At 39.6% G+C, this 22604-nt stretch overlaps 2 protein-coding genes and 3 non-coding genes across 6 annotated transcripts; all 5 read right to left on the bottom strand.

Annotated features, from left to right (window-relative positions):
* Window positions 1-3686: 3686 nt before the first annotated feature.
* On the bottom strand, window positions 3687-7467 carry LOC117558342 (transmembrane protein 275). The gene is made up of 2 exons (XM_034234460.1): window positions 6959-7467; window positions 3687-6154 (listed from the first exon to the last, which is right to left on the bottom strand). Exon 2 carries the CDS (start codon window positions 6052-6054, stop codon window positions 5434-5436), a length of 621 nt encoding a protein of 206 aa, XP_034090351.1. The 5' UTR covers window positions 6055-6154; window positions 6959-7467; the 3' UTR covers window positions 3687-5433.
* Window positions 7468-8834: 1367 nt separating this feature from the next.
* On the bottom strand, window positions 8835-13481 carry kncn (kinocilin). Of its 2 annotated transcripts, XM_034234398.1 has the most exons (5): window positions 13000-13481; window positions 11089-11157; window positions 10909-10977; window positions 10277-10370; window positions 8835-9151 (listed from the first exon to the last, which is right to left on the bottom strand). In XM_034234398.1, the coding sequence occupies exons 1-5, from the start codon at window positions 13145-13147 to the stop codon at window positions 9079-9081; spliced, it is 453 nt and encodes a 150-aa protein (XP_034090289.1). In that variant the 5' UTR covers window positions 13148-13481; the 3' UTR covers window positions 8835-9078. The 2 variants fall into 2 exon arrangements, with proteins under 2 accessions (XP_034090289.1, XP_034090290.1); XM_034234399.1 differs by lacking the exon at window positions 11089-11157.
* A 1468-nt stretch (window positions 13482-14949) lies between these two features.
* Window positions 14950-15021, bottom strand: trnag-ucc. Its single transcript has one exon. It is a non-coding gene; the product is annotated as a tRNA-Gly (tRNA).
* A 3239-nt stretch (window positions 15022-18260) lies between these two features.
* Window positions 18261-18334, bottom strand: trnai-aau. The gene has a single exon. It is a non-coding gene; the product is annotated as a tRNA-Ile (tRNA).
* Window positions 18335-20547: 2213 nt separating this feature from the next.
* trnap-agg lies at window positions 20548-20619 on the bottom strand. Its single transcript has one exon. It is a non-coding gene; the product is annotated as a tRNA-Pro (tRNA).
* Between the last annotated feature and the right edge of the window lie 1985 nt (window positions 20620-22604).

The raw sequence follows: 22604 nt of genomic DNA, 5'->3' as shown, positions 1-22604 counted from the left end.
TGCAATGGCAATGGCTTTCTCTAGCGTCAAGTCTGGACCGTGACATAGCAGTTTTTCGCGCACTCTTTGTGAGTTTGTAGCAAAGACAATCCTGTCTCTTATCATTTCCTCACTGTTTGGGTAGTTGCAGTCTTTACTTAGCAATTTTAGCTCCGTTACAAACTGGTCAAAACTCTCACTGTCTCCTCGGATCTTTTCATGAAATGTATAGAGCGCAAATATGGGATTTGCTTTCGGAGTTACATAAGCTTCAAAACCGTCATAGTACGTTTTTAGTACCTTACTTTGGTCTTCTGTGAGAGTCCATGTATAAAAAACATCTCTGCCTTTTCCCCCAATCCATAGGAGTAGATAGCTACATTTTTCCTCCTCGTCTTTAGCATGTAGCGGGCCTGAAAACATTAGCTGCACATGCTGCCGAAACTTTCTCCATGCGTCCGGCAGATTAGACGAGTCCCAGTCCATTCGTGGTGTTGGAACGCCTGTGTTCTCCATCTTCCGTCGTCAGGTCGATGATAAATGAACTAACTCTGACACCATGTAATATTCTGTTCTATGAAAATGTAAGTGTTTACATAAAACAGATGAAGCGGACCACTTCTTTCAATCCGAGTGTCCATCTTTATTTCCATTGGCGCGTAACATGCACACATACCTTACGTCATCCACGTGATCTCTGTAATCAAAGATCTTGTATTCACCAAGATGTTACACATGGGACCTTATTTCCAGCGCCATATAGATAGATCGCTATATGGCGCTGCTTATTTCAAGTCAATGGAGAGAGAAAGATTATCTTTCGATCCCGTTTGAATTGTGCCACGAATTACACATATGATGTTTGTCAATTTAAAAGATAATTTTGCAAGTCGTAAAAAAAAAGTGTCGTAAAACTGTGAAGTAACACATTTGTTTGTGTGAAACGCTCAATGAACTACATCTCTGGTCTCGCAGAACAACACACGTCACCAAGATGGCCGTCACTACTGTCTTGTCAACAAAACGATTGACTACCCTCACTATCACCACAATGAAACACATCCTGAAGAATGTCATGCAAAGCTGCCTGCCTGCCTTCCTTTGATTCTCTCTGAACTGCCAGGTCTTTTTAATGTTTAATGTCAACCATTTGTGCAGACAGCATGAAGTGGAAAAGATCGGCGATCGCCGATGCTAGCGTTAGCATTTCTCCCCTGGAATTAAATTGTGTATTATAGAATGATCACACCGGTGACAGTACTCTTCAAAGGGTTCACAAAATATGATTCTTACTGTTTAACATTTTGGGTTGCTTAATGTTACTTAAAGGCAGATAAAAATGACAAGGCTGTAATGCTAACTAACGTGCTAGCTACTAGCTAGGTAGCTAACTTGATCCAGCCACTCCTGGTCCTTTCATCAGACGGGAAGCGAAAGAACGAGCAAGACCCATTGCTGGTATGATAATAACCTGGTACTAAGCACACAGGCATCTTGTTAAAGTTATCTTATCTTAGCACTGATCTTAGCTATCTCTTAGTGGAGGAAAACAATTGTGACATCACTTACACTTACTTACTCTGGGATTTGTAGTCTTTCTAGTTGCGTGTTTTTCATAGTCTTATATTTCAACAGTTTTACGACAAACTGTGACTTCTTTGACATGGAAATTGTTTTTTTTAGGATTGACAAACATCATATGTGTAATTCATGGCACAATTCAAACGGGATCGAAAGATACGTTTTCTCTCCCCATTGACTTCAATACATCAAGTAGATGGGTGTGACTTTGCCACTTATGTCTGTATATCGTTGTTGTGAGTTTGGACGGACAGGGCCGTCCCTCCCAACAGGAAGATCACGCAGACTGCGTGGGGCCTCATCTTGCGGAGGGGGCCTCATCTTGCGGAGGGGGCCTCATCTTGCGGAGGGAGCCTCAACTGAGCTTATGCAGCGCAATTAGTGTGGCGCGGCACGGTTTTGTCACCCAAACGCGGCGCGCCTACAGTGCAAGCGCGCCACAGTTTTGCCGCTGCGAGGCCCCGCTCCACTAGCACCCCCAACTCTGACTGACTTCCCGCGTCCCTATACCATAACTACAACAAAATGAACATATTTTACCGTGATTTAATTGTAATACACGTTTTTAAACTATGCCGAATTAACAACATACTGATACCGGTTAGTAAAAACCATGAATTAATGCTGTGACAAGTGTGCAGACGAAAAACCTTTTAAAATGCGGGTTTTCTGAATGGAGATCGGATCGATCAGGATAAACCAACCTGTCGCTGCTTCAACAACGGCATACAGACATAAACAAAGCAGTGACTGTATTCACCATGACATAGACAGTCTGTGGTTTGTTCATGTTTAAGTTTTGTCGAGTTTCTGAACAGATATGAGGAGCTCTCTGGCTGGCTCTGTCCAATCACAAACAAGAAGTGTTCTCCCTAAAGGAATACCCTTTCCGTATAAGTTCAAATGCTGTGGTGTTTTCTGAAATGCTGTGGTGTTTTCTGAAATGCTGTAGCGTTTTGTGAAATGCTGTAGCGTTTTGTGAAATGCTGTAGCGTTTTCTGAAATGCTGTAGCATTTTTCTAAAATGCTGTAGTGTTTTGTGAAATGCTGTGGTGTTCTCGTGCGAACGAGAAAGTATCTCGTGCGCACAAATTAATAAAGCGTGGCCTCGTTTTATTTAAATTGAGGCCACGAATTACATCTTGTAATGTGGCCTCGTTTTATTTTTTTCTCTCTCTATGAACCCTCCAGGGCTCCGTAGTTACGTCATTTAGACCAGGAAGAAAATAATGGAAAAAGAAAAATCTCCAACGAGGCGTTCTGGGGCAGCATAGACACGTCTTTTCTGTGTTAGAGATTTACTCGCTACAGGGTGTACTTTGAGGATTTGTGACTTTGCAGACCGTTTACATGCATAAAAAGCTACATAACACACAAGGGGATGGGTAATAACCAGAAAAGCATGTCATGGGACCTTTAAATTATTTACCTAAGAACATCTAAATGTGATGTGTTGAAGAATATGGAGCATTGCTATTGCACTTAGAATTGTTTTTAAACCAGCTAGCCTTAGATTTTCACAGAAGAAACTGTGGCTTAATTAATAAATTGACAGAAAATTAGTCAGCGAAAAATGTTGATAAAAGATTAATTAATTCAATAATTTCACAAGCAATAGTGCTTAAGTTCAAGTCGTTGTATAACATTGTAAATTGAATATTCTTTTGACTGTTAAACAAAATGACAGATCTTCAATTTGAATAATCGGCAATCAATAATGAAAATAGTCATAGCCCTGGATGTGAAATCGGAGGAGCCTTGATTTGGTGAACAGGAGGCTGGTTTGTCAAAGATAAACTGAAACATAAAGCTTTCATCTGTTTTGTAACTTCCTTCTGGAGAATCATGTATGCGTCATGTCTCGTTGCTTTCCCACACAATGCTGTTAAATAATCTTTAGAAATTGCCTCTTGGAATAAATAATTCTTGTGACAAAGATTGTGCCCCCAAAAATGTCTGTATGTCCCACAATATCACACTGAACTTGTTTGAAATGGGAACATATAACAAATCCAGTTGCTCATTTATATTTATATCCCTTCATGGTGACACTGATGCTGTGTAGCAGGAACACAGTGTCATGCCACGCAATGATAATTAGCAACCCCAGGTTGGAAAGAGCCTTTTTTATTCATATATTTTGTAGGATTCACATTTGGATCATCATCAAATTATAATCTTCACAAAAATATTATATCTTTTACATTTTCCAGATTTTTGTAGAAGTTTTACACAAATAAAAATACACACAAAACACCAATAGTTCACAAAAGGATGTTTGCATTTCCATGAATCTCTTCCTCTCTACATGCAAACAATGAGCTCAGCACAAGAGAGAGAGATTTGACAGAGAAAAGGGTTCTTCTGAGGAGCTGTGTCACAAAAGAAGGTCAACACTATTTACGGGAATGCTCTGGCCACTTGATGCAGGTGTTCACTCTCCTGCTACTTCCTATACATCTCTGCTGTGAAAATTAAAGCCATTGGTATGCATTTGTTGTTCCCACAATAAAAGAGAAATGTTGAGTATTTCCTAACAATATGGAATAGAAATCCAGAGCCCAACAAAGGCTTTCTGGAGAGAAATGCTATTGTGCACTTTGTTATAGCCCTCATTAGTTCCTGATGTCTCAGTCTAAGGCAACGTTCCTTTCAAAGGAAATCAGGGTTTGAATGTCTCTTGTCAAGAAGACATCACAGTGATGGGGAACATATTTTATTTTATGCAATCTTATTATCTACACTCCGTCAGACTTCTGTGCTTGCCTATTTGTGTGTAGGTCCAGTTGAGGTTAACTTCTGTTAAATATAAAGTAAGAGGATGTCATGTCAGACATAAAATGTAAGGATTCAATACTGTGGAATTCACATGTTCACATTTGTAATACATTCCTCGGTGGAGTCTCGAGCAGCAGTTCATTCAAATCCATAATGACCAAAATCATTATTATGACACATGTCTTTGCCTCACGGTGAATACTATAAATTAATTAAAATACCATGATGAGTGTAACCTTAAAATAGTGGAAACTACACTACCTTCAATGAAAATGTACATGTGAAATTGAAAATAAATATATTAGGAAACACAATATTCACAGTCTTGATGTTGTGGTGGTGACCATTTGTCAAACTGCAAGAATAACACTTCCATGATTCAACATTTTACGCAGTACATGTTAGTATACTGTTACTCTATATATGCACTGTGGTTTATTATCACAAATACATTGGCTTTAGAGTACTGTGTTCTTGTAAAGAGAATGGCATAGGATTTAATCTCAGGTGAGGGGATATTGCTTTGGGACCCCTGTGACCTATAATACATTATGCCCCCAAAACAAGTTCAGCAGTGAGAACAGCACACAAAATGCCAAATGTCAAAACAAATGAACCTATACATTTCACTGTTGACCTTTCTCATCTGATCTTTAAGTCTTCATAACAAATAAACAATCATATTATTCATTCAAGCCCTCTGAAATCACTGCTGACAGGTGAGTATTCCACAAACCAGAGTAGCAGTGAGAGATAAATACTTATGGTTTAAGACCCTTTTCATTTGATTACTACATGAAAACTGTTCATAATGCCCAACATTAAAAGCAAAGACCTGTAGGAAGTTACAAAAAAAACACAATAGAGGGAGGAATTTGAATTCCAACACCTATGATCCACAAACACTTGGATGTTTCATTAACGTTGCATGCTAATTACCAGTTGGCAGCACAGCAAGAAATTCAAAAGCATACTGTTCACAACCAGAAATATGGCACCACGTCAACTAGAGGACACAATCACACTCAGCAAGCCCTCGGCCCAGAAGGATATTTACACTGGCAGCACTCCGGCCTTGGAAGAGTTTCTGCTCTGCTAGGCGACGGCTTCTTCACGTGGCAGGTTGAGCCTCACCTCCCCTCCTCCTGCTGTGGAGGCCGAGTACACTGCGGTGCCAAACGCAGAAGAAGAGCCGTTGGTCTCCATGGTGAAGAGCGTGCATGGACTTGGTAGGGCCGCGTCAGGAGCTACCTTTTCTGGGCTGGACACCTGTGATGATCCACGGGAGGATGTGGGGCTGAGCTGCACAGCTGTGGTGTCCTGCAGAGTGTGCTCACTGGTCTCTATTTCAAACGCTGCACCACCAGCCAACCCTCCATGTCCCATCAGCCCTCCACCCCTGCCGCCCACCTTAGACCTCCGTGAGCTGTTTGGAGGGGGGAGGCGGCTGCACACGCAACAGGCCCCGAAAAAGGAGAAGGCCACCAGCAGTAGGATAGGTCCGATGATGATTGGGGGATTGGCAGAAGGCACCAGGGTGCTGAAAGCGAACGCTCCCACCAGGGTGATGTTGAGTCCAGCCAGCATGATGCACAGTCCGCAGGCGCAGCAGAGGGCCGGGGAGGGCAGGCCATGAGGGCGAGACTTCCTCCTCGTCTTCTTCTGCGGCTCTTTTTTAGGGACAGGGGTACCAGTGTTTCTGTCAGTGATGACCATGTCTTCACCTCTGTCTCTTCCACTGTGGTGTCAAATCTCAGTCCAGTGTCTTCCCCATGGCAAAGTTTAAATCAATTCACAGCCAGGACAACATCTTTGTCTGTAAATAACAAGAAATGGCAGCTGTTAGGCTTTTTTAGGTACTTCCTTTGAAAGTAAATAAGCTCTGTGGTGACACACATATTTGACTACTCTTGTTCTGTGCACAAGTTGTACTGGACACACAAGCATCACTCTGGTATTCAATTACACATGTCATGATATATATCTGTAAAACAATGAGCATTATTTGATACAGTTAAAGTTGGCTCTTATAGTAAAACTATAATCTCTTACAGCTGAAGCCTGTTGAACTGTACATTGAATTAAGACTATGCTTTTTGGCTCAAATTCTATGTTAAACAATAGATAAGAAAAGTACATTGAATTAAACAATGAAATAAAAGAGGTAATGATGGGTTTTTCAATGGAGAATTTCACTATATTGATACTTAATCATCACATAGTGTAAATTAGATGCACCCTGACTTTTCATCCTTTATAAAAAAGTCACAAGTGTTGCTTAATAAAATATCATGCCTGATGAGAATTGCTATTTATCTTATCTTGTTTCGGGAGTGAAATGTGTGTAATGGCACTGCAGCTGCATCATTCCTGCCAGCTAGGCCACTATGTGAATGGCATTTCAGTATTTAGTTGCAATCAAATCAGCCCTTTCATTCCAGCATGCATCCATTCAAGAGCATTCACTGCACATGAGGAGAGGGGATGTGGGGAAAGGAAATCATTTAAGCCATACGTTTAATAAGAAACTATGATTTGCAAAGAAAACGTGTAAACGCTTAGCCTACTGAACTGATGTGATGCATTCCTGTACAAATTAACCCATGAAAAATCAACATACCCTTTATGTCGATATACTGAAGGTCTTCCCATTGTTTGATCAGTAGATTGCCACGGAGATCCCAGGTCTAATTACCAGGTGAAAATACAGAGAGGTTGAAAGGACGCATAAAAACCAAACGAGGGGTTTTCTTCCTGATTTCGTAGCGTCACAGTCCTGAGGGCACAAGTCATGACAGCCATTCAATCACAAGAGCGAAGCGATCCGAGCTGATGTGGAATATAAAATCCAAGCAGAGGAGAGGAAAGATCAATTATGTGAGATGGCATTTCTTCTGACTGAGACACACAGGCGCAACACGGTGCGCTGCCCCCGGTGTGCACCGAGACGCACGTAGCATCTGACAGGTCACCCCGCAACGGAAATGGAGGGAAACCGCTAAAATATGCGAGGCATCTCTCCGGTAGCCGGGGTTGAGTCGTCATATTTCATTTTTACATATATGTGATGAACTGCCGCGCAGAGCATCTTCTCTCCTCCATGGACCTCTGGATGCGACTCCCAGACTCCTCCTTAACCATCCATCCTGTCCAACCCCTGTGTGTGTGTGTGTGTGTGTGTGTGTGTGTGTGTGTGTGTGTGTGTGTGTGTGTGTGTGTGCGAGCGCGCGCGTGCGTGCGTGTGTGATGAAGGCTGTTGCATTTTGCCTGTATCTCACGAGCTCACCTTTATTTACTTGTTGCTGATTTCTCAAGGAACACACAATGTGAAAGTATGTCATTACTAAATAAATAAGCCAACACAAGTGTGCAGTGTTAAATGATTGTAAGTCATTCGTAAATGGTCACTCATTTGCATCCTAACCTTTGAAATTCCATTAAGTCTAGTGTATTGCGGTGCATTGTGCAATAGACGTGCTTAAGTCACTGATACTCACGGTAGAAAATACTCGAATACATGTTAAAGTCATTTGAGTATTTTCTATTAAAACAAACTCATAATGTTAATCATTATTCAATAACCTGCTGATACTGTTCTATAATTATTTTCTGATAGATTATTTGATTTGTAAACATAGCGAAACATGCTATCTTAAGTACCAAGAGCCCAAAGTGATATATTAACAGTTCAAACCTAAAAAACTATAACAAATAAATTCAAATATTAAATGACAAAGCAGCAAAACTTTGAGCTGGAATCATGAAAAATATATTGTGCAAAAAATCCTAGTTTGTAAAGCAACTACACCTTTCAAATCATTGAACTGAAGATAAAGCTACAATACTTCCCACTGACATTTAGTGGAGAGTAGAAAGTGCAAAGTAGATGTATCACAAGTAAAGTACTAAAATATATGTATAGCTTCCACCACTGTGTGGCTAGATTTGTGTGAATTGACCCTTTAAATGGTTCCAAGTCTGATTTCAATGCGAGAAAAATGGGAAAGGCTGGTTTCCATTTTCGTTCTGAAGTTTTAATTTCCCAATTATAAGTTGAGTTTTAATTGTCAATCACAATCATTAGCAATTAAATGTTTGTTATACGTCGCTCCATTGCTAATCCTCACACAGTGTGATTTGAGGCCTGACAATCAAACTGCTGGTTGTCATCAAGGCACTGCAGACTCCTCGGCTGCTGTTGCCGATATTGTTCAGCCTCACAGCACGCCACAGTTTTTGTCAGAGCGCAGCGTTCTTCCCCACGCCACTTGCAATGCAGCAGCCATTCTGCCTCTGCTGTCCTGAATATCAATGTATTATGTTTCACTGCGGGGGTGCAGCTCACTGTGTAGTTGTTGTGTCTACCTGTACACATGTATTCCAATTTGCTTTATGTTTGTACTGTATGTGGCCTGTAACAAATAAAGGCAGGGGAATTGAGCTGATTTTGATTGTCACATAACGACTATAATCATAATTGATGGATATTGAGAACATTGTGAGATGATGATATGAGCTGCAAGCAATTCAAATTACTGGGTGTATTTGCTTCACTCATTGGAAGGAAGTTCTGAAATAGTTTTTCAAGCAAAAACAATATAATCTTGGGAGGGGTTTATTAGGCCATAAAAACAATCTCGACAAGCGAGCAGGTTCAGGAGATAAGAGGTCTACAAGAGATCATCTTCTTTTAAAGAAACCTAAGAAAGAAGGTTTAGCAAGGTTGTGCATATGTTGACGTCATGGCAGGTCTTGATCTCCAGTAGGCTGCTTAAGTTTCCGTCTAGATAAGATGTCTGGCAGGTCTGAAGTCCTGAAACACACCAGAGCATTTGCTTCAATTACGGTCATCCCCTGAATCAGCTACACAAATACTAATAATACAAATAAAACTACTCTTAAATTAACTGTACTGCATAATGAGTGTATTGATATGTGCACAATGTATTAAAATGAACGTCAGTGATTGGCTTAAATCACATTTTTTCCAAGTATTGCTCAGTAAGCATGATATTTTATTTAAACAACATTAGAATTGGGAGGGATGAAACCCCTCTTTAATGGTCACACATGCAGAGCACACAGCACACACAGTGAAATTTGGCCTCTGCATTTAACCCATCCTAATACCAGGAGTCTAGTACTAGGAGCAGTGGGCAGCTATTATACAGCGCCCGGGGAATTCAGTTCTTTCAGTCTATCATTCATAATTTTCCAAACAAGGTATGTCTTCTTTGGATCATACCTGAATATGATGCTACCAGTAAGATAACTATCATTGGCATTGCAATAAAGGTGGCCCTAGTTAACCAAAATTATACAATATGCTAAATTTGAACATCCCCTTATCTCCTCTAAACAGTCTTTAAGGCAACATAAAAGTGCATGTCTTATGTAAGAGTTTGTGATGGCTTTTTTTCAAACATTTTGCTATAAAATACCTAACTGAAGCACATACACAATTATAGAGATGACATATAGTTCATCATGAAGCATGACCTAATTAACACCATGTGCTTTTTATTAAGTAATTAATCTGTTAGTTTCAGGACCTCATGACCTTTTATTTTCAAATGAACTGCTTTGTAGTTGTGTGACCCAATAAACCAGTGAAGTAGCAGAATACAAGCATGTTTGTCCAAAATGTTGTCAACTTGACCCTATTAGACATGTGTATGAAAGGATCATGATTTGAGTGTGAATTCTTATGGCTAATAATGTATTTGTAGGGTTCATACTGATCTTCACTTTGACCACCATATTTGAAGACATGTAAAAAAATAAATAAGGTGCTCCTGAGATACTCAGGGATTTTTTAATTACAAGTTTTCTTGAAATACAGAAATGAGGCATTGTCTCATAAAATATTTGCTAATTAGCATCTGCATTTGTATTTGAAAATGAATCTACACAAAGAGATATTATGTTGGACTCTTACCCTTCATCTGGGTTGGCCTCAGCCATCGGTCCGCCCTCCACAAAGGTTCCCATTCGACTCTTGGAGCGCTCCAGGTTGAGTTGACTCTGAGTCCCTGCCGAGAACAAAGGAGAGCAGATCAACACGCCGCTAAATTCAGAATCATATTTCCGGTTTCACCAGGCTGTATCAATATCTACACGACTTCACCACTTAATATAATGAATGTTTTTTAATTGAACTTGTATGCAGAAAAACATTGGGAGAAACCAGTAGTAATATATTTTTGATGAACTGACATTCATATGAACATGTTCAACAGGTGTTACTTTAATGCAATTCCCTTAGCAAAAGGGCTATTTTCTATCACATATTTCCTTCCATCTAGGCCAAGCAAAAGCGGTTATGAAAGAAGAAAACATGCTTGATTTTTTACTTTAACAGCCCCCAGAGAGATGACTGATGCTTTGCAGCAGACACAACACCTCTCACTGGTGTTAACTCTCCAGTGAGCGGACAGGTGTCGGATTTGCTATCAACGAATAACGACCATGAACTAAATGGCTCACTATGATGACGTAAACAATTAATAGGCAAATTCTCTATCCTTCTGTTGAAACACTAAGGAAAGAAAACCATGAAGGCTCACTCACTTTCTCTTCTTATTGTCTCTACAAGTTGATCAGGAGCGACATTAGCAGTGGGGTGCACTCTGAAGTTTCCTGTGAAGTCAAGACATATTCAGGGACAAAATAACGTTTTACTTTAAATACTGATCAAAGAATATACATATTGAGGGTTCAAACAATGAATACAAATATTTAACAACTTACCAAAGGATGGAAGAATATTGTTGATGTTCAGCCAGGCTTTAATGAAGGGGTAGATTGCTATGAGCAGGCCTGGAAAGCAGTTAGCATAAAACTAATATAGTGTCCTTATCACTATTGGTTTAAGAAGTAGGAACGATAGTAGTAGTGTGAATATAATCTTTCGTTTTTCTTTGACCTGAATTTGCACTGTAGTGGCCTGAAACTAACTAGGAGTGTAGAATACATTTTGTGTACTGTGCTCATAAGAGAAATCTCATTATAGAAGAGATTTCTACCAATCATTCTGCTAATTGCATTTGCACAATGGCCATATATTGCATGTGAGCCACACCAAAAGATAGACACACTCCCATGCTCATTTAAATCACGACCGACAATAAGACGATGATGAAACAGCCTTCAGATTATTTTATACCAGATACAGTGTGTGATGTTTTTTGATGTTACACTCAAAGTATAAATTGATGTCTGAACCACAGGGCTTGTGTGCCTCTCTGTGGCACTGTGCTCCAATTCCACACAGTTATTGATTTCCCTTATAAGCACAAGAGCTGACATTAAACACTGGCAGGTCCTGAGGGTGGCTGTGATGCATGCATGTGCTTAAAATGTCATGAAACTGCAGAAGGAGAGAAAAAAATCTGCCAAGAACACTCTGTTCATACTCATTAGTCAGCCTATGTGTCGGAGGAGGCATCAAGGCACATAAGCCCCAAAACACATCATTAGATGCTACTTAGCTGCACGAGAGCTGCCATAGTGAATGCCTCGGTCAAGCTGCTGTCTACAGTTTTGATTTGCCAATTCTTTGTGCACGAGTAACACAAATTAATTATTGAGAGCTGATCAAATCATCAGCGAGAACACGTTTACCATTAACAATGCATGCTAATGTTGTCGTCCTCGGATCAAAAGCCCTGGCCTTTGCTTCTTTCTCTTTCTCACTTCTCCATCTTGGCAGTGAAACTCCTCAGGCTGTCAGTCGCTTCCAGTTACACTGTTGTATCAAGTGATCACATGGTGTGTTTTTCAAGGATGGTGAAGGAAAAATGTCACAGGCCACATGCTCTCACTTTAATTTGGGATTTTAAAAAAAAAGTATTCATTCCTCATTTTACATGTTGGATATTAACTGTCCACCTAAAAAAATTAAATTCATGTTTTACTGCCTCATTATTTGGATTCTCCCACATTCCACTGCTGTGTACTATATGTAAAAAGAATAATGATCATTCCATATTATATTTATCTTCTTATGACCTAATTAAAACACAACATCTAAAACAGTAGCTAACTGGTATTTCCTTTTTACACAACTTGAATATTTTTTGGTACTTTATTTATAAAGAAATGCAAGTAGTGTAGGTTCTCCTTTATTAGGACTACAACTACATTTTTATTATCGATTAACCTGCTGTATATTTGTATTGATTTATCTATAACATTTGCATCGACTGATTGATTCGTCTAATTAGTGTTGAAGCTTTGTCCTACTCCTACCTGGTATAGTAACTTGATGTTAGGGCTCAGTTATCACATTTTGGGCAAAATGATATACAAAAAAAGTTGTTTTAACTTGACTAATTTGAAAGAGGTAACGCAGCATAAAATGTCCTGCCAAAAAAACAAAGAAAAAGTCATCCAACATTTTTCTATAGCGGTGTCAAAATCCTTTGGAGAAGCCAGTCTTGTAAACATTTGGAAAAGTCATGAAGTATTAAGGTGATCAAAGAACGTATGTTTTAAGTTGTTAACATTAAAAAATCTTCCATCGATATCCTGTGACACTATAGAAATAATCAATGGGTGTTCTGGCTCAAGGCAAAAAGCATGAAGACAAACAATAAGTAACTACTGTAAATAGCTTTTCTAAAACTGGGTCAGTAGTTAGAAAGTTTCACACACACTCACCGAGGCCTCCCGCTCCCAGGAAGATCCCTCCTACAGCATCGGCGTCACATTCCCTAGACACCCCGATGATGATGCAGCCCGACACGATGCCGAGCAGGGACGAGCCCACCCGCAGTCCGTGGTACTCCCCGACGCTGACGGGGTTCATTCGGCAGGCGGAGGCCTCAGGGCCCTCACTGCCACTGGCAACTTCGCTATCATCTGTGGAAACCTCTCCTCTTCCTCACTTTCACTCTCTGACACAGGAACACTTTCTCTGACAGAGCCTCCATCCCTATTCTCCGTGGATCAAGACGTCTCATGCATCTTTAAAGATGGGGCTCTGGTTTCCATTGCCACTGAAAATTAGAAAGCTTGGGTCTCTGACTTTTACATGAAAGCGATACGTGCGATACAAATCTGATCACAGCGCTCTTCCTACCAGCACCGGCATCTAGTATCACTGGATGCCTGGAGAGTAATTTAGGAAATATAAATACACTGAAACAGCTGTGTGGTATTGAGCATGACAGAGCATCCAGGACTTAAGCGTATGACACAGTGGTGTGAGTTCAAGGGCAAAGACACAAACAGAGAAGGGGGGATGGAGGAAAAAGAAAGGGCAACAGTTGGAGAGAGAGAGAGTTAGAGTATGTGCTACTTGTGAGATTTGTCTGCAAACTTGAAGGGAATGTGTAATGAAAGGTTCGGAGAGTCCTCTACGGTGGGGGCCCGAGGCCACGCAGAAAGGCCTGCAGTTGCCATAGGAATAGCATATCCATGGCAACAGAGGGAAAAAGAGGGTAAGCAGGATTAACACCGGTGAATAGGAAAACAAATGAACTAAGTGGGGAGAGAGGAGAAACAGTGACACATTTCCTGTTCAGCAAGTCTACGTCGACTTCTATTATTATCAATCGATGCTGCTGATACGGTGTGTGTGTGTGTGTGTGTGTGTGTGTGTGTGTGTGTGTGTGTGTGTGTGAGAGACAGAGACAGAGAGAGACATAGGCAGGCTGTGTGACCCTCCTAGCGACACACTGTCGAAGGATATATATTTTTTGTATGTCAGAAAAATAAGTAAAGAGGCCAATACCTGTTTTTTTTCCAAGATTAATATTTATTTACATTTGTGAGAGGTAAAAACATCCAGTATTTCAAGACAAAATAGCAAATATGAGATGAGTGACGGAATAATGAAGATATGATTTGTAAAGCCAGTATTGATTTGTATTCTTTTTTTTTTAAGAAGAAGAAGAAGATAAAGTGGTAGTGGTAATGTCCATCAAAAAGTCTTGCAAATGCAAAACCTTAAAGAAGGGAAAAGTTATCCTCGTCGTAAAGCAAATTTGGTCTGGAAGATTCTCTGGGCAACTGAGAATAAATATTTTGCCTTGTACTCACAAGGAATTATTGTGAAGGAAACGCAATAACATTGGCCGGAAATACTTTTAGAGCTTGCTTGCAGGTGCTTAAGTGGCACACCATCTCTAACGTTCACATAATGAACACACTAAATCACTAAAGCTTGAGCTATTAGTGTGGGAGGCTGTGCAGGGCCATTACATGTGAGGCAATAAATGTTAGCAAATGACACAAATGTATCTAATCTCTGAGGTTAATGACACTGTGCCCTGTATAGGGTTACGGGTCTCAGGTTGCCTCTAAAACATATCATTTAGAAATACAAATACAAACAAACTTCTGATAAACAAATTATTAAAATATATAAAAAATTCAACTTACATACATAACATGTCATACGTGTTGAAATTATGAAGAAAACCATTTTTGATTGCTAAATTCTAATTAATCTCTAAAATAACATGTATTTATATTTGAATACAATTTGGCTGTTTTCTTGTGGATAACAAACATATGTAGTTATAAGCTATAAGCACATGTTATGCTTAGCAGCAAAAAAACTAATCAGCAACGGAGAAATGCTGTGAGAGCAGTGACAATAAAATATGCGTTGGCCGGGAATCGAACCCGGGTCAACTGCTTGGAAGGCAGCTATGCTCACCACTATACCACCAACGCTCGATAACACTTTTAGGGAAACGCTGAATTTTTTCCCGTTTGCAGCCGAATTGGTTATTCTATTAAATCTGAGCTGGGTTGCAAAAACGAGAGACGCTTCATGCACACGAATCAGCGAGGTTAGCCAGGCATAGCTATTAAACCACAATCTGCCAGAAATCACAATCCTGTAACCAATCAGGCTTCAGACTGAAGTTAGGACCGCCCACCTCATTAGCAAACAGACACAGAAATAAAATAAGTGAACATAAATGTAAAAATACATTAAATATATAAAATAATGTATGTTCTGTTTTATTCTCAACTTTTATTTATATATCCATTTATTGCCATATTTATTCCTGTATTTTTTTCCACATGTATTTATTTCAACATGTATTTATTATTTTATTCATTTATTTCCGTATTTATTCATACATTTATTTATTTATTTATACTTATGTCATGTTCCTATCTACTTTCTCACATACAATGATGCAAAAGTATAGACTGCAAAATAAAATAATAATTTCTACATAATATAAAAGCAAATCAGGTGTGAACTTTGGTTTAAATAGTGAATTTAAATGATCAATGTAATGTCAAGAAATAGAATAAAGCTAGTTTGCTTCTCAACAAGTGTAATGATCTCCATTTAGTAAAACATATAGGGGGCTTATTACTATTATTATATTACAATACTAAAACATGCGGGGAAAAAACAACTTTGGATTTTTAAATAATGGATGTTTGTTGTTATATACAGCTATAGTTTAGTCCACCAGATGGCGGTGTAGTCTGTGGCAGACAGCTATCTACTGTGAGATTGATAGAAAACATGCAAACACAAAGACATGTAAATATCATAGGTAACTGGAGAATGCAATTCCTGAAGAAATTGCTAGTGGGAATGCTTTATGCTGAAAAGCTGACGCTAAACTGCTATGCTGAAATGTGATGTGTAAGATGAAAGTGAATAATTTAGATTGAAATGATACATGCACACTGGGGGCTTGAATGTGTGATAAGAGAAGAAAATAAAGTAAAAAGGCTTGGAAAAGCAGCAGAATATTTGAACTGCAAACTTGTGAACTAACTTGATGGCGAATGATCTGTCGCCATGCCAACGGCATTTGATGACATCCCATAATACGCTTAGATGCGTTGATTGCTACATTGTTACCAAACCTGTGAAGTGTTGGGCCGTTTGGAGCATTTTTACTGAAGTTATGAGAAAACCGTGTTTCATGGTGAGCATTGTATTGCCACGGCATTTGAAGAAATCTCAAAACTGTCCCGTAGATGTCTTCACGGCTGGACTGTTAGCACACATGTGAAGTTTGAGCACTTTTTGAAAATGTTCATAGGAGTTATAGCGACATCGTCTTTTATGGCGAGGGATATGCATCCCTCGCCATAAAAAAACTTCACATGTGTGTTCCATGGAAACGGCATATGATGACACCCCATAATTGACGTAGAGCTGTTGAGGGCAGGACTGTTAACCATTATCTGAAGTCTGGTGCTCTGAGCATGTCAGTTGGAGTTATGACATCATCGTGTTCCATGACACAGGTGTTTATATTTGAGCTAACGACGTGTCCAGAGATCAAAGGTTTCCATGGTGATGTGCAGTAATCAGTTAGAGGAGAGCATTTTCATTGTTCTGAATGAGAGATAAACCTCTTACATGTGAACGTTTTGTTGAAGGACCGTAACAGATATCGGTGACATTTCAAAGCGTGAAGCGTGTCAAGGAACTTGAGCATCTGAAGTGTACTTTTTGTGTACTTTCGGGTTAATAATGTGGCCTTTTTGGCAGATTAAAAATATGTGAAAAGATGTGGCTGAACTTACAATGGGCTTTAATTACATTACATTGCATTTAGCTGACGCTTTTATCCAAAGCGACTTACAATAAGTACATTCGACCATGATGAAGACATGTTGAAAGTTTTTGTCACTTCATGCCCTCAAGAGGCATTTTGTTTAATTATTTAGCTTAATTATTATTTATCTTTCAAGCTACGAGATGTTTTCCTACGTTTGTCATGAAAAATTATGTCTTAGGAATGTAGGGTTTGGGAATTATGGCAGGTTTAAAAGAAAATATGAAGGCAAAATTAAATCTGTCCTCCACTTTAGCTGTGACATCATGCACTCTAAAATCTGAAGAAGGCCTCTTTACCAAGGTCTGAACAATGTTTAATATCTCTAAAAGGATAGGAATCAGAAAGTTGTTACACGAATAATGTCAGAAAGATGTGTAACATTTTAAAGTTGGAATGAGATTTCTGAGTGAAAGTATGAAGGAGCAGTTAGCAGTTGAAGTTGCATGAAGATTGTTCAAGTCTGAAGAGTTTCTCCATTGACTTCCATGTTAAAAATGTGATGTATTATGGGATGTATCTCTGGAATTATGAAAGTTATGAATGATAAAAGTAATAGCCATCGATTCCCGACCGAGCTGAACGTTTTGATATTTGAACTGAGTTTCTGCGATGTTCAATGTGGAAGGCGAAGTGGCGCAAAATAACCCGGCAGAATAATAAAGAATTTCGTGCGTAGCATAACAGATAGTTGGAATGCTGTGTCAGCATTCCCACTAAAATATATACCTTGATAAAACGAAAATGACTGTGCTGTATGCCTACTCAAGTATGGAGGACGGAAACTGACGTAAGTTTAAATAGATAAATGTAAGTGAACGTATTCGGCTTTATTTTCAACTTGTATTTATCTATACATTAATGTATTAATCTGTCTTCATATATCTACCTATTATTTTATTTATTTCCTATTTATCTTAAAGGTGGGGTAGGTAAGTTTGAGAAACCGGCTCGAGATACACTTTTTGTTATATTCCATGGAATGCTCTTAACATCCCGATAGCAATGAATATCTTTAGTGTTTTGACAAAAAATCCATTAAAAAATGTCATCTGTGGAAGCCGTAGTGCTGTAAAAAGCACGACCAATCATTTTAGCCGGCCCGGCTAAAGTAACTGGATGGCCTACCTGCCTGTCAGCTTTCCATCTGTGGACAAATGTATCTCGTGCCCTCATTGGTCATGTGCGCGTTGTGTGTGTTGGAGGAGGGGCTCTGTAAGGAAGTGGCAGATTTTTTCCGGCTGTGTATTTTCAAATTCTGGCGCACTCGAGCTGGTTTCTACCTACCCCACCTTTAATATATATTATGCATTTGTTTAATTCTTCCTATATTTACTTCCGTGTGTATGCATTTTTTTATGCAAAAATGTGTGGCCAGTACGGGTATCGAACCCGCGACCTTCGCGTTATTAGCACGACGCTCTAACCAACTGAGCTAACCGGCCATACACAATACAAGTACAGTAACCTCTGAATACAACAACAGACAACATATTATGACACCTATGAACGTTTATGTAAAGGGTATGCAGTGGTAACATCTTTGATCGGACCTTGTGGCGCGTCAACATGTTGATTCGACATGAAGCTAGAAGCGAGTCCTGTCAGTTAAAGTGCTTCATAGTTAGCTTAGCTAAGCATCAACCTAGCACTGAAAGATATGGATGTTATGTGACAGTATTTCTGACAAAAAGTCAGCTGAAATGGTGGCATAGTTGCCACTGCTTTACGTGTCGACAGCATGTTTGAACGTATTTGCAGCAGTAAATGTGTCTGTTTGACCACTGACGTTGCCATAACAACACCTGAATTTAAATGTGCAACCTCTTGTTGTGACAGATTTTTGCATGAAATTATAATTCTTCTGAATGATATTCCTATTGAGAGCTAGTTTCTATGTGAACATTATGAGATGGACAGCCAGAGAGGATAAATGAAAAACAGGTAATAAATACTATATGACTGTAAAACAAGAATACAGTTTAAACGGGGAGTGATTAGTAAAATATAAGAAAAATTAAATCTGTTTACAGTTCTGTGTTTCATATGGGTGTTGAGAGATGTATCCATAGATCTCTTAATGTTGCTCTCAAAGTGCACCAGATTGATGCTTTTAACTTCAATATTTAAAAAAAAATCTTCCCGGGGAGCATGCCCCCAGACCCCCCTAGAGGAAGTGAGGTCCACTGTGTTTACATTCTTATTTATACAATATGTGTGCTTATGCTAACATCATAAGACAAAAGTTGGTTCCGTGTTGTGTGTGAGAATGCGCTAGATTGAGGGGGGCCCCCAAGCCAAAGCTCGCTTAGGGCCCCCAAAAGTCTAGGGCCGGGCCCTGGTTTCAACCTGGTTCAACCAAGCCCCCAAGAAGTTCGCCAGACTCAGATGAAAATATTCGTGCTGGCCAAACGGCGGTACTACACTTCCGTTTGGTTGCCAGGACCGGAAACACTTTTTCCCATTGACTTACATGGGGAAAGAGTGGTCTGTAACTCGTTGGATAATTTTTTTTAAACTAAATAAACTACCCAGTATGAACACTTGTATAGCCCTTATTAAAAACATTCGTTCCTCAAGTTGTAATAATGTGCTAACGTTATTCTGAGAGTTATTTCCCTCTGCATTATGAACGCGCATCTAGCCCACGGGACCGCGCCGCCCGGCACGTTCATGTTACGTGTCCCGACCAATCAGAGCACACTGTGCTCACAGGGAGGGTGGGGGCTGAAGCTATTGGAGCTACAACGAGCCGTTAAAGGCAGAGAGTGAAATTCAGTGAATACACGTAGTTTACAGAGATGCTGTATGAGAAACCAATGTGAGTTGCGTTTATCTTTACCCATGGATGCACAATAAGAACGGATCCATATCGTCTTACTGCCATCCCACGGAGCTGTAATAATGGATATATTGCACATGTTTGCTGTAATTCATTATCATACTACATGGGCTGTATGATTAAATCTTGTACCGTAAATGTTGTATTAAATAAAGTTAATATTACCGACATTATTAACGTCCCTGTAGCTTCGTATTGCACTAAGAAGCTTATTGCACTGTATAAATATATATATATATATATATATATATATATATATATATATATATACAGTGCAATAATTATTTCATGCTAAATGAAGCTCTGTTGGATATCACTAGATCCTGTTACAGCGTAATATAAGTACATAACGATTGATGTGTACATTCGCATCATTACTAGCTAGCCGCTAGCTGCTAACTGCCGCCTCGTTCATATCAAATCCATGATAACAACAATCCATTACCATGCTGTCATGAACGCGCGGTGCTGTTACGTGTACGCAAATTGACGTGCTTGATGTGAACGAGCATTTTGGTTAAAGTTGCGCATGCTCTATGAGTGCACATACGGGTACTTCTCAGGCATGCTGGGTAATCTGTGACGTTTCACTCTCTCAAAAGTTGGGCCATTTTATCATCATGCGCTAATGAGCAGCTCTCATAGGAATGCATGAGGCCCCGCCTCCCACGCTGTATCCAGTTCTTATTATACATCCATGGGTTCAACAGACACTGGAATATAATGGCTAACATACATGTAGCCAATGAGAGTGGTCTTTTAATTATTTTCAGAGCTGTATGTCGAGTATGTGAAATGCCGCCAGCATAAAAAGAAGGGCTCGTCCGGGATTTGAACCCGGGACCTCTCGCACCCTAAGCGAGAATCATACCCCTAGACCAACGAACCGACGTCCGTAATCTAAGTAATAAGTATACAGAAAGATCACAACGGCATGATCCTTGTACGTTTATTTTAAAGATTTTATTTTTGCAGAAAAAGTCCTCATATTTTTTTAGTACGCACGAACACAGACAGAAACAAATGTAAAGTCCCGTAACATAAACCACGAGCAGATACATTGTTTCCACAAGGGCCATTATTTCTGTTTTATATTTGTTTGTCGAATATGTCGAAGTTAAATTGGCACTTCCCCAAACTGGTGGAAACCTAACCGCAGATAGCGTAGCTAAATATTAGTCTGACATGTTTTCTAGCTAGCAACAGTAAGACTTGTAAAGTTACATTATACATATTTAAACTATGTATTGCTGGCTAATGGTAAGTAAAAATGCTATTTGCTATAAGAAATACTACATACCTGAATCGACATCATTAGTTTTGAGCCATTAACACAAACAACAAGTAGGCGCGGCTGTTAGTGGCTAACGTAATTTGCACCTTGCTGTGTGTTTGGAACAGGTGACTGCAGTTTAGACTGGTTTGCACTACAGTAGCTGTATTTATTGGGATACAAGTTTAAAAGTTAAGCCTACTGGTGAGATATTATACTTGCAATTACTAGCGTTATATATACCGTCTGTAGTTATTACACACTAATTAGGCACTAATTTGATTTGAGCATCAGCTAACTATAAAGACCACGCGTCATAATGTATGATTGTGTTATGGCCTATGGCTGTACCTGTACCTACCTTACCTGTTGGAGGGCCACAGGGCAGAGCCTGCTGCTGGGTTTCTTCCCCCACCTCTGTCTACCACTCTCTTTGCATATTTTATGTACACAGTCAATACCTCCAAATTCCCATTAGGTAGAGAACACAGCAGACTTTGCATGGTAGCTTCCTCAACTTTAGGTAATAGTCTAGTTGCCAGCTCATAGAGTCCTATTGTATAACAATGTATAGTATTATATAAGGGAATAATAGGCCTGCAACCTTACTCCAGATTTCCTGTGTGTCAATTTTGTTCTGTCAACACAATATTGTTTAAGAATATGGATAATGAAATCATAACATAAAGTTATCAAAGTTTTAGATTCTGTCACATAATTACCCAATGAAGGACATGCCTTTGATAATGCTTTAATGTTGCAAGATCCCTAGCAAAATAGCTGGTAATCAAATTACCTAAAAACAGTTGACCCAGTGGGTTGGAGCGCTTCTGTTATAGAAGATGTGGCTGTTGTGGAGGACTACAAGTAGGCTACCTGGGAGTGCACTTAGGCAATGGACTGAACTGGAGGATCAACACTGATGCTGTGTACAAGAAGGGGATGAGCAGACTCTATTTTCTGAGGAAGCTGAGATCCTTCAACGTGTGCAGCAAGATGCTGGAGATCTTCTACCAGTCTGTTGTGGCCAGTGCACTCTTCTTTGCTCGGTCTGCTAGGGGGGCAGCATCAGAGCCGGTGACATCAGCAGAATCAATAAACTGATCAGGAAAGCTGGGTCTGTCATCGGCATCAAGCTGGACCCCTTTGAAGCTGTGGTGGAGAGACACTGAACAGGCTGTTGTCCATCATGGATAACCCCACCCATCATCTCCACCTGCAGCTGGACAATCAACGGAGCTCCTTCTCCAACAGACTGCTGCAGCTCCGCTGTCACAAGGACCGATACAGGAAAACATTCCTGCCCACTGGAATAACTAAGTACAATAAATCACCTCTGGCTGGCAGAGAACTGTCTCTGCTCCATAGTTTCTCTTGGAATAAAACTACATTGTACATTTATATAATCTGTTCAATATTTAATATTCCATCTGTCATATATGTATGTATATATTTATGTATAATACCTTGTTAACCCTGTAAAGCCCAAATATCGTAGACATTTAACTGTAGGCCTACATATTTTACAAACACCTAGGCCTACTTTACATCACTACTGATTATTTCTTATCTTGTATTTATCAATGCATTTATAGATTTA

Source organism: Gymnodraco acuticeps, unplaced genomic scaffold, assembly GCF_902827175.1.
Source record: "Gymnodraco acuticeps unplaced genomic scaffold, fGymAcu1.1, whole genome shotgun sequence".
Lineage (NCBI taxonomy): Eukaryota > Metazoa > Chordata > Actinopteri > Perciformes > Bathydraconidae > Gymnodraco > Gymnodraco acuticeps.
The sequence above is the reverse complement of the archived record's forward strand: the minus strand, read 5'-3'. Positions and strand labels throughout refer to the sequence as shown.

Bases quoted from the DNA above. Each gene is read 5' to 3' on its own strand.
- LOC117558342 (XM_034234460.1), bottom strand. From the start codon at position 6,054: ATGGTCATCACTGACAGAAACACTGGTACCCCTGTCCCTAAAAAAGAG.
- kncn (XM_034234398.1), bottom strand. From the start codon at position 13,147: ATGAACCCCGTCAGCGTCGGGGAGTACCACGGACTGCGGGTGGGCTCG. The intron at 11,158-12,999 runs GTGAGTGTGTGT...ACTGCTTTCCAG, and splicing joins CCTGGGAGCGGGAGGCCTCG to GCCTGCTCATAGCAATCTAC. The intron at 9,152-10,276 runs GTAAGAGTCCAA...GGTGTGTTTCAG, and splicing joins GAGGCCAACCCAGATGAAGG to GACTTCAGACCTGCCAGACA.